This window comes from Atractosteus spatula, chromosome 3 (genome assembly GCF_055471065.1).
Source record: "Atractosteus spatula isolate fAtrSpa1 chromosome 3, fAtrSpa1.hap1, whole genome shotgun sequence".
In the NCBI taxonomy this organism is placed as follows: domain Eukaryota; kingdom Metazoa; phylum Chordata; class Actinopteri; order Semionotiformes; family Lepisosteidae; genus Atractosteus; species Atractosteus spatula.
Window position 1 is genome coordinate 71,992,318 of NC_142708.1, and position 11,649 is coordinate 72,003,966.

Here is an 11,649-nt window from a genome sequence, read left to right on the forward strand (position 1 = left end):
GACAGCAAAGCCATGGGAAAGCTTAAATACCCTGTTTACTTCACTACGTCTCAGAACAGCAGGTGCCAACACAACGGTCATTCTTTTTTCACATTTCAGTCAAAGCCTCAGCAAGCCAGTACAAATGGTGTAAAAACACTTATCTGGAAGGGTAGCCTGAAGACACAAGATCAGAGGGTGTCCTCTGATCTCTTTGTGTAGTCTCTGCATCACTGCAGCTGAATCCTATCAGCTTGAACCTCTCCTGTATTTCTCTCCCTGCAGACTCCATCAGAGTGTCCCAGTCAGCTGTTAGCAAAGTCTCCAGTAAGTCTGCTCTTGCGTGAACTCAGTGGCAACGACTGCGCTTCTTCTGTAGACTTACAGTAGTGGCGTATCCTTTTGGACCCCTGGGTTTTGCCTGGCTAACAGTCTCTAGGAGTTTCCCATAGTGAATCCTACACCGACATGCATGCAAACAACAGCCACTGCAGGATAAATCAGCACTGGATTCTCACACTGTTGAGCATCTTTAAGCTATATTAACTTATTTTGATAACTTTAGATTATTTAAATACTGTAAATGTTATCTGGGTTATTGTGTCATTTTAAATTCAAGAATGATCTGCTGAAATGTAGACTGTATTTCCTTTTTTCTGTCGTTCGTTTTTTATTTCTGTATTCTGTTTGCTAAAGAATGGTATCGCCCTTACCTTCTCCCAGGTGTTTTTGAAGAAGGTGTTCATCGGCTGCCCTCTGAAAATTCACTGTTCGACAGCCTGGACCCACCCCAGCACAAAAGGTTGGATAGTTGGACAGTTTTTGCATTGAAATCTTACAGTTCCTCAGTACCATGCCCAGCATGGCAGTGACGTTTAAGTCAAGGTTAAAATTATTTTAGCCTTGTGTTTTTGTTTGAAGTATTTACTTCAAAGAGATATTCCATATTCGTTTAATATGTGAAGCAGAGAGGGAAGATTCCTGCAAAATTAAAATGAGCAATAACAAATAAGTGAAATAATCCAGTTTCCCGACAATTCTGTAAATTCATCAGTCTTCTGACTGTGTGACTGTCTGCATCAGGCCCTACATCATAGCGGATAAGTAACGCTTATATCTACTCTGCAGTATACTGTCCGTATCAAGCATCTGATAGTGCTGCTCATTCAAGAGGTCCGGTAACACTTCCTCCAGAAACAGAGAAGTGATGCACCCATCTGTGGAACGTTGCTGTAATTCAACATGGGCCATAGAAAATTTCAATGTCGGGTTATACCACTGCATTGTTTTTTTCTTTCAGATAGTCACTTAATCTTCGGAGCAGAGGAGGGCATATTTACATTAAATCTTAATGAGCCAGAGGCCACACTGGAACTGGTAAGAGCCTTTCTGAGAAATTGCAATCAGGGAAACAACTCTTTCATTTTACACAATGCGTCCACTATCTCCATCATTACTGTACCTGTAGACTCCAGATACATACTTGCATTTGCAAAAATGTAGTATCCTACATTGTATTGTCTGGACTGGAGGAACTTATTGCATGAAGCAGAGGGTTCTGTTCTGTAATTCTAATGTAAAGTCTCTATGCTTTGCTAGTTTTTTACAGTTCAGTAATTGTGAAGAGCGTAAGTTGTTTTGAATAAAGGAATCGCGTGAATTGAACAAAGAATGAATTACTTATTGTGACGTGCATTTGGATGGATCAGTTTTTTCAGTCTGACTAAGATTCAGGCCCCTGTACAGAGGCAGTCAGTCGAAGAGTCAGTCATCTACGACATGAATCCGCCTGTTTCCCTAGAGCTCTCAGTTCAGTGTCTGTCTCCCTCTCCTGCAGCTTTACCCAGGAAGGTGTACGTGGGTCTATACTATCAGCAATGTCCTCATGTCAATATCAGGTAGGGCTGACTTTCATTCTCTGTCAGACCACACGTACAAGTCTACCAGAAAATAGATATAAGTTTGAATGGCTTCCATTTGGCAGTATTGCTGAGGTTCCTATATTCACGGTCTCCCTTTCCCAGTACTAGCGGCTCCCAGGGCTTGAACCAGTCAAACAGTCATTTTATAGACTGCATGTTGCATCTGGCGGCAGCAATACCCCATCGTAGTCTGATTTCTGGTCAGATCTCAGAAGCTAAGCAAGACTGGGCCTCCTCAGTACTGGGATGGGAGACCTCTGAGGAAAACCAGATTGCTGCTGCAAGTGGTGCTGTTGAATCAGTGCGTGATGCCAGATTGCCAGATGCCTCCCTTAATCCGGCTGGTGAAGTGCTCCCTCTCTCCTCCCCCTGATCTACTGTGCTGTGGGGCTGCTGGTGCAGAACAGCTGTCCCGTGTCACCCAGGGGGTGCTGCACCAAGGTGTTAGATGAAGTGGGTCCCCATCCACATATAGAGCACTTTGGGATCGGATCCTTCCAGATTAAAGGCGCTATACAAAATTATTACAATTCTACACTGTATGTATGATAATTGATTGCTATTATGCGTGCCGATATGACAGGACAACACCTATAACTCTGCTTGCGATGTCATTCTCCCAGGCAAGGCATCTCAGCTCCACTCCCACTCTTTGAAGGAACTCTACGACCAGGCCCACAAAGAGTATAGGCTGCCTACACACAGACTTCTGCCCAGGTAACAGCCCTTGCAAACACATGCGCACAGGTACATGGCTGCTAAGGGACATTTCTGCTCTTACAGACAGATTCGTCTTATATGAAAGTTTTGTATGACTGCAGCGTGATGATTGGTTGAAGCCCAAGCGCAGGTTTCAACGCGCTGTTAAAGATGTTTCACGAGGAATGACAGCAGCCGAAAGCTTGGGAGAAATTAGTATCGTTTATTGGGATGTGGAGATTTGGCGTAACCCGCTTGGCTGAGGGCCAACCTCCCGGCCGTTGGACTTGGAGGATAGGACCCCCATGCGACCAATGGGGCAGCTGCAAAGGTGGAGAGGGGGTGGAGGAGGGATGCAGAAAACGAACGAGGAAGAGGAGAGGGTGACATTTTGATATATATGGAGGCCGGTTGCTTACGTCAGGATTAGTGAGAATTGCAGCAGCTGTGTCGAATGAGCGCGGCTGCCTTCATTCCTCCCGAACTTTCATTAAAAACTCCATTATAGGAAAAGCAGGCCGGGATCTATAAATATAAGGGGGATCTGACGCAGGCAGGAATAAAAGACTGCCCGTAAGGGGCTGTCTGAGAAAAAAAACCCAAATAAGCGAGGCTCCTAGCTGAAAAATAAAAGGGCAGAGGCGGGCTGGCCAGCCAGCGCTGTAAAAATGATTCAAAACAGGAAAAAGTCACAAAGGGAAAAATAAGGAGAAAAAAAGAAAAACTAAGGATGAGATGGGGAAACGTCTGTTTCCATGCACAGGGAAACAAGGCACTGAACGCGGAAACTTTTCTAGCAAAGAGAGGAGCCGCTCGCATGAACACTGAGGCTCTAAAGCCGCAGCAACAGCACTGCGGTTCGAGGTGACTAAAAAAGGCATGTAATTAGTGAGATTAGGAGCTCGATTGGGAGCCTGATTGAAAAAGTGTTGGCTTCGCTAAAAGGCGTCCCGATCTAGCTTGAGTGGCAGGCCGAGAGCCCGTGAGTCGGATCGGTCCGGTCTGGGCATGACAACTAACGTGAAATAAAGACAGAAGTCTTAGGTAAAAAAAAGGTCAGTGCGTGTTACACTTAAGAAGCTGTAGGCACTTTAGATTCTCTATTCCACTTCTCTATGCGCAACTGTTTCACAGGTTATCAGGGCCCTCGGTCCTCTCTCTTCACTCACTGCCCACTGCAAGATTGAAATATGGGCGCCTATTTGTGAAGAACAAGAGTCCTTAATAACGGCCACTACTCCCCCACTATACAGTCCCCAAATGAGCAATCATCGCTTTAAAAGAACAAGTTTTAGTTAAACATTTGAGCAAAGCAAATCCCCATCTTTCTATTATTTTAAATGTACTGTGCACTGGACATTCCAGTGGTTTCTATTTCCCAACACTGAAAGAGCCTGTTCCTTCCTTTCAGAAAGTTTGCGGTGACCAGTAAGATCCCGGACACCAAGGGCTGCAGGGCCTGCTCTGTGGGTGAGTCCTGCACGAACCTGCTCTCCTTTCCGTGACTCGGGGTCTTCGGGTTCGGGCTCTTGCAGATGGCGAGTAAAAGAAATACTAAAGCCCATTTCAAAAGGGGAGGCGCTTGTCTGTGAAGTGGGCAGGGAGGGGGTCTGGAACAAGCCCCAGCTGTGTTGTTGACACAGAATTCCTGCCATGATTCAAGAAGTGACCACCCAAAATAATCTCTTGTTTTTAACCTCCTGTTACTACCCCTAAGTTCTTATGAGCCACACTGCTGTGTATTGTGTATGCACAAGAAGAGAATGGTCTTAAACGCTCTGTATCTCTCCCCGGCGGTCACGTGCCTGTTTGCATCTCTGCAGCGCACAACGTTCAGCGCGGCTGCATCTTCCTGTGTGGGGCTCTGGAGTCCAGCGTTGTCCTGCTGCAGTGGTACGAGCCCATGCACAAATTCATGCTCATCAAGGTCAGTGCTCCCTTTCCAGTCCAGCCGCGCTGCAGCCCGGACTGTGTCAGAACCATTTCCAAAGCTTGTGCGGTCTCCTCCTCTGGCAGAGTGTTTTTCCCCTCGAGTCATACTTCAGGAAGCAAGTCCAGAAATCGTGTTCCTTTCTACGTTTTACGGCAGCTACTCGAATGTATCAGAAAGCGAAGGCTTGTAATAAAATATTCTTCCCTCACAAATATGCATGTTTGCAAAATATTGCATGGATTATCGTGAAGTCATCTTGCATGGAATGAATTCAAAGGGGAAAGCTTAGATTAAGACATCTTGAACAGCGTTTGGAATAGAATTCTTCCAGGCAGAAGATCAGACTGGACTAAACTGTTGTTCTACAGATTGCTGACTCGGCACAGTTTGGGAAGATGATCGGAAAACAAAAAACTGATTTCTGCATCTGTTTTTTCATGCTTTTACTGCAGCACTTTGACTTCCCCCTTCCCAGCCCCCTGCGTGTGTTTGTGATGCTGGTGGTGCCTGACCAGGAGTACCCCTTGGTGTGTATCGGGGTCACCAAGGGCCCCAGTGCCTTGCAGCCTATCCAGCTGGAAAACATCAACCTGAACTCTTGCACATCCTGGTTCACCAGCACTGGGACAGGTAACACTGATGCAGGCACCACCACTGCAGGAGACACTGCCTCCAGAAGTTACAACCACACAAAGCTTTGAATTCAAAACCACGCAATTGTGTGTTTGTTATTACAGTATTTAAAAAACTAAAACAAGTGAATATGCACACCTCTGTGAAGCAAGGAACAAAGCGTATTATGTAATTCAAATTTGACATGAGTTCATCAGTTTTAAAAGCTTCTTCTGCAGGGTGTTCAGGTACGTGTACTTTTTATGGTGAGAAAAATCTCTTCTGTCACAGAACGTGTCCCTTGGATCCTGCCCGTTACAGTGAGAGGCAGCAGGGAAACTGAGCACTGAAAGACCTTGTCAAATCGTATAATCGTAGAAAATAATCGGGACAATGTAAAAGGCTTTTGTTTTGCCTCTGGTGCTAAATTTTCTCTACTCTCTCCATAGTAAAATCCACGCAATTTTACAAATAAAAAGCAGGACTGCTTATAGGATCAATTAGCTATTAAGAACCAAATTGGCAAGGTTTGTCAACTGGCCTCCTCTCATTTGTCAAGTTCTTCATGTTCTTGTTAAAATTGTAAAGTTACAGCCTTGAAACAAAGACATGTATTCTAAGGAAGAAGCAATGTGCTCCATCTTTTTTATGTGTTAAGTCACTTGACTGTTTTTCCAGTGTGTATAAGTTATATTGCACAACCTGGGAAAACTATATTATAACTCTCAGCATTCATGACTGGTTCATTGACATTAAGTGTTATTTAAATAGTGCCACCTGTAAAATTGCATAATCAAATTCAATTGGAAAACATGTTGCAGTTTGTCAGGATTTTGCAGAATTCCCATATGCTGTATGGTTCTTCGTCTTAAGGATTCGATTACTTTCAAAGGACCTGGAGCAGCTTTCGCTCGGAGGCAAACAAGCCCGGCACATGTTATGAGCTTGTGCTCTGTCTGACCCATCCTGCTGTGTCTGTGTCTGTCCGCTAGGTCCCGCCAGCATGGACCCAGTGCAGGTGTCCCAGCTGGACTGCAACACGCTGCTGGTGCTCAATCAGAGTAAGTGTCTCAGTGGGGTGCAGGAAAATCACTCTGCAGTGCTCTGTTCCACTCTTACCATGCACCACACACATCTCCTGCATCCTGAAGATGTGTTGCTGTGTATATAAATCCTTCCTACAGTCTATACCTTCAGACAGAAGTATGGTCCCCCTGTATCCTGTAATGGTTAACTTACACCTCCACTAGTACTGCATCATTGAGGAATAAATATAATAAATTATATTACAATTAAAACACCATTATGAGGTGGCCAGACGCTCATCAATACACACATTTACATTTACTTAGAACTGATAACTTTGCTGGGAGTACAGTCTCAGTAAGATGTAAAGCCGTACCTGTGAAGCTGTGGGTTGTGCCCAGCTCTCTGATACGTGCGTCACGTCTTTCCCGCGCAGAGAGTGTGCACATGGTCAGCCTGGAGGGGGTGCTGAAGAGCAAGCAGAAGCAGCCTGAGGTCCCCTTCTCCTTCGCGGTCGAGTCTGTCGGTAAGTGGGGGCCCGGAGGAGAGGAGACACAGTCACTCCACAGTGGCTCCTTAATTACTTCAGCGGGAGACTCGATTACATAAACACTGACTGACGCGACACTTGAATACAGAGATAAAGGGTTTAATTAAAAGTTTGAGGAGGATTGAAAACCTCCTGAGAAAGGAAGAGTCAAGTTGCCTCACCATCATTTGACCATGAATGAAGAAGCCAGACAACGTGTTGTTTGTCATACATTTTTCATTTCTTTTTGGTTAAAACTAGGACTTAACAGGAAGTACTCTGGTACAATGACCAATGTGATTTAGGGTGAACTGTGTTCAGAGTAATATCACACATACTTGTACAGTGATAAAAACTGAAGGATTCATGTTATAAAGCTCAGTGATAAAAATACATCAAAGCAAAGAATATAGGCTAAACAAGAGACTGTTTAAAAGTAGGCTTCACACATAGCTACATTTAAGAACAGAGGTTGTAATGATCAAACCTGGTAATGACTGCCCAGGATTTGAATGACAGTAGAAGGAAGGACTTGCGAGGCAGTCAGTAGCTATTGTTTTTTGCAATTCTTGGGATTGGACCAGACAATCCTGGGGAGAAAGAGACACATAACAACATATATTCATTCTTATCTATTCAAATTGAAGATACCAATACTTGTAAAATTTAAAGACAAAAGAAAAAGCATGACAAACGTATATATATATCGTTAAAAAACAAACTTTATTTAAAGCACTAATCTACAGTAGGTAGTGATTGTTCTCCCTGCTGGGAAACCCTCTGCTTGCTTTCCAAGATCATTTACAAACGAGCAAACGGTCCTGTCTTGGTCACAGCAGCAGAAGCAAATACGACTGAAGAACGGAACAGCCGATCCCTTTATGAATAAGTCCCAAACAGATTGCTGCTTCCACGTTTTGCATTTATTTAAAAACATAAAAACAACGTGCAAAATTGTAAAAATCAGTGTGGAAACCTGATTAGACCAATCTACAAAAAGGAATATTCAAAATTTCTCCCAGTTCTCAGGCCCCTGAAGCACAGAGGGGTTTTCTCCCAAAGTCCTGTGGCCTAAAGGCCTGTGGTTTGCAAGGAACCTGCCTTTTAAAACTGATTCAACGGGTGCCAACACTTTAAAGATCCGCAGGAACAAGTTCAAGTTCATTGTCATTATACTCATATACAGGCGTATGGTATACCGAAATGCTATTTAGCTAGCTCTCAGAGGGTAAGCAGTACAAAAAAACCAACAACAATACAATTGTATAAGAGAAAGACAGAGACAACAGGCCATGTGCAAAACAATAAGAAAAGAACAACAACAAAAAAAAACATGCTAAAAAGATCCGTTTAAGAGAGCTCGCTGGGCTGCTGCCTCCGTGGGCGCCCCTCGGCTGAGGAGTGGAGAAACCAGCACAGATTAAGATCGCTGCATTCGCATCTTTCTGCTGTGCTTGACATGGGAGGTGGCCCGCCAAGCTTCCAGCTCTGCAGGTCCTGCGAGGGTCCTGGGAGGGCTTGCTCCAGGCAGGCGTGTGAAGCCGCGTGTGTGCGTGTCCCCACAGTGTATTTTGAGGACAGTATCCTGGCGCTGTGGAAGCATGGCTGGCAGAGGAGGAGCACCAGTCTGCTGGAGGTCCTGCAGGAGTACACAGATCTCAAGAAGACCTACAGACTGGTGGGCTCAGACAGGTACCTGCTGCTCACACACTCGCCTCGCTCTTTGATCTTCAGTTTATATAGGCAAGGAGCCAAGCGCACACAGCAGCTCTGTTATAGAATCAGGAGTTTTCTGGGGTAACAGGAGACAGGACTTTCTAGTATCGTTTCATGCCTCACCTGTCTAACAGGCTGAAAGGGCCTCTGGGTCTATGGTCCTACATTGTGGGGAACCTGGGTCACGTCAAAGACAAGCACTGGAATTTCCCAAGTGGAGGGAAGGGTTGAAATTCATCAGCCATGGCTTTCTTGGTTTTCCTGCAACCAGGGACTCCCGTGACTTGCCAGAGACTTGCTGGGTTAAAGTGATGTCAGTGGGTGCTCAATGCTGACTTTCCTGTTAGGTGCTGTGAAGCTCTCAGCATGTCAGATTGTGAATAGCTCTGACAAGGTGTGACATAGGCTTGGTGTGTTATGAATACACTTCTGTGTATTGAACACATCACAGAAATCCTTACCATACCACGTAGACCAACATCTCCCAAACACACTGGAATGATCCAGATGAAGTGATCTTCAGGCAAAGTGAGGTGCATGTTTCTGGTCCATTTTGTTTTGTACTGTGCATGTAGTATCTCTGTATTTTACTGTCTATTAACTGCAGAGATGAAGCTCTTGTGTTCCAGTGCTTGTGTTCAGAGAAAGTGCTTTTGTGGCTCAACACATTCAGTACTATGACCTGAGCTGTGCTGTCTCTCTGCAGGATGGTGGTTTTGGAAACCCGAACGTCAGAGGACTCATCCGCAAACAGTAACCTCTATATCCTGGAGATTGCGGAGAGCATTGTGCCCGTATCGTGAGCTCTCATATGCACACACACACACATACACACACGTGCACAGAGAAGACGGATGGACGCAGAAGCTTGCGCACACAGCCACGCACTGGTGAAATGGTGTTCCTGTTTAGTCACTAGCTGGAGCGTGCACAGGTAGTCTTCCAAAACGTGCAAAAAAAATGAAATGGTGGTGCAAACAACCAGGTAATGACAGATGGAGACAGACAGGCAGGAACAAAACCTTGAAAAAACTACAACTAATGTCCCAAATGCACCTCATCACTGTCACTATCATAGAGCAGGAAGATAACCATTCACCCAAAGACCTGTAGTAAGATGGCAGAAGGACCATGCGAATAACAGCTCTGTTTCAGTCAAGCCCAGCTGACACTGTGAGACACGCGTTCCCACAGTGGCCTTGGCTGAAACTCTCTGGTCATTCACATGGTCTGTATGTCAAATGGTATTGAATTAACCTTTCTCTTGCCCCCGAGGGAATTTGTCTAGCACATCAAGAGCTCATAAACACAGAACATATAAGACAATAATACAATACAACAGCAGTACAATACCATGATACAGAACAACATTTAACGCCATTGCTCAATCAGAACTCCATCCAGAACCATAAGATTAAAAACAGACAATTAGCTGGAAAAGTCTCTTAAAACAAGAATCATATTAAACGTCCCTACCTGCAAACAATCTTTTCACTGTTCAACAACTGAATCAGTCCAATCAGTTCTCTTGATTGCATACCATCCTTGTATGGTATTACTAGGGTTTATAACACTCTCCTTAGTGAGGTACAGCATGTTGTACTAGCAGGCTGGTATTCAGTTTCACAAAATGTAAATTCTACATCCGTAAGACAAAACGTAACCATTGTGTCTGACAGTTGGTGTTGTCGGAAGTTTGTTTAGACCACTGGCAATGTGAACCCGGGGATTAGTCAGGCCGTTATGCACAACTGCTTCCATTCAAACACAGGCATCCTTAACTAAAACACTGCGGGACAAGTCATCGACACGCACACACACCCATTCAGCCACTGCTGCACTCACAGTCACGCACACACTCTCCCGAGGTCACCTGACCAGACAGCGGGCGACAGGAGCAATGTGAAAGCCATGTGACAGCCCCTGGACTCTGCTGACGCTTGTATGAAGTGTGAATGTAGTTCTACTGTACATTTCAATTCTGTGAGGCTTTTTACAGTGGAATCTGTAAATGCCGGTATGTTCATGTTAAGAAGTGCTTTTTTAGAAAGTAAATAATTTATGAAATGTGTTCTAGAGTGATTTCCGGCCTGCTTTTTATTGCCTACTCACACAGGTTACACAGGGCTGAGACTTTTCACATCTTTTTTGTCATTAGATCAGAAACACGTCTGGCTTACAAATACGGTTTTGTCATTCCATGCGGTTGTCTCTTTACAGCACAGGTTTACACAGAACATATCCTCCTCCCTCCTCTTTGCCCAATCAAATATCGTAGGATGGAAGAAAAAAACAAAAACCAGTGGGATCTGTACCTGGTCTGTTCACAGCGACCTGTCACTAACCCCCAGACAGTGAGAAGAAATAAAAAAGCTTGAAAGTGAAGCAATATAATAATATTTCTATCTGAAGCAGGAGCTGGCCACAGGACACTAACTCTTAATAGCAGGTGGTACAGTGGTACCGCATAAACCTGCACACAGAGCATTACTAATACAGCATGACTAAATATAGCCACAGCCCACAGTTTTTTGCCCTGAGTTAGGACATCCCCACCAGTCCAGCTCCCTGCCAGGCACGGCCCTGGCGCAGCACGTTCTCTTGGTCACCCTGAAGTCACCTTTCCCATGATGTAAAGGCACCTGGGAGTCCTTTGCAACGAACACCTCAGCACCCACTCCTGACTAAACTGAACACGCTCCTTTCTGAAGTGCAGAGCCACATCCTGAAACAGCTCACACAAGGGTCCAGGGTGACCCCTAAAAACCTACTGGATCAGGACTTTCAGGACAACGAATATTTCAGAACTTGGTCTGGGTTTTATTTTTAGAATTAAATAATTTTAACTTGGTGATTTAATAGAAGGAAAACACGAGCCTGAGGCACATATAATAGCAGATACCGGAATGTGGACGGTGAAAAAAATCCTTTGTTGACAGGACTGCCCTCCATTTTTGATCAGCTGGTTTGAACATTTTCTTGTTTGAAGATCCCCTTTTCAAGAGGTCAGTAAGAGCCCGAATCTCAGAATAAACATGTAATGAGTATAAGTAAAGGTACTGATAATTATAGGATTCTATCATTCCTATTCCTATCATTCCATATTCTAAACATTTTCAAGCCGCTTTATCTAAATCAGGGTCATGGGGGAGCCAGAATCTGACCCAGTAAGCAATGAGCGCAAGGCAGGGTACGCCCTGGATGGGACGCCAGTCCATCACAGGGCACACACA

At 44.7% G+C, this 11,649-nt stretch overlaps 1 protein-coding gene across 2 annotated transcripts in view; it reads left to right on the top strand.

The window, feature by feature from the left end:
- Positions 1 to 10,487, top strand: part of map4k1 (mitogen-activated protein kinase kinase kinase kinase 1) — a 50,495-nt gene extending 40,008 nt beyond the window's left edge. For both annotated transcript variants that reach the window (XM_088910978.1, XM_088910979.1), the window contains exons 21-32: positions 265 to 306; positions 703 to 781; positions 1,280 to 1,356; positions 1,817 to 1,877; positions 2,525 to 2,618; positions 4,012 to 4,070; positions 4,424 to 4,527; positions 4,986 to 5,163; positions 6,138 to 6,206; positions 6,608 to 6,697; positions 8,266 to 8,392; positions 9,123 to 10,487. In XM_088910978.1, coding sequence (XP_088767104.1) covers positions 265 to 306; positions 703 to 781; positions 1,280 to 1,356; positions 1,817 to 1,877; positions 2,525 to 2,618; positions 4,012 to 4,070; positions 4,424 to 4,527; positions 4,986 to 5,163; positions 6,138 to 6,206; positions 6,608 to 6,697; positions 8,266 to 8,392; positions 9,123 to 9,219 — 1,077 coding nt within the window. In that variant the 3' untranslated portion in view covers positions 9,220 to 10,487. The remainder of the gene's footprint in view (positions 1 to 264; positions 307 to 702; positions 782 to 1,279; positions 1,357 to 1,816; positions 1,878 to 2,524; positions 2,619 to 4,011; positions 4,071 to 4,423; positions 4,528 to 4,985; positions 5,164 to 6,137; positions 6,207 to 6,607; positions 6,698 to 8,265; positions 8,393 to 9,122) is intronic.
- Positions 10,488 to 11,649: the final 1,162 nt, after the last annotated feature.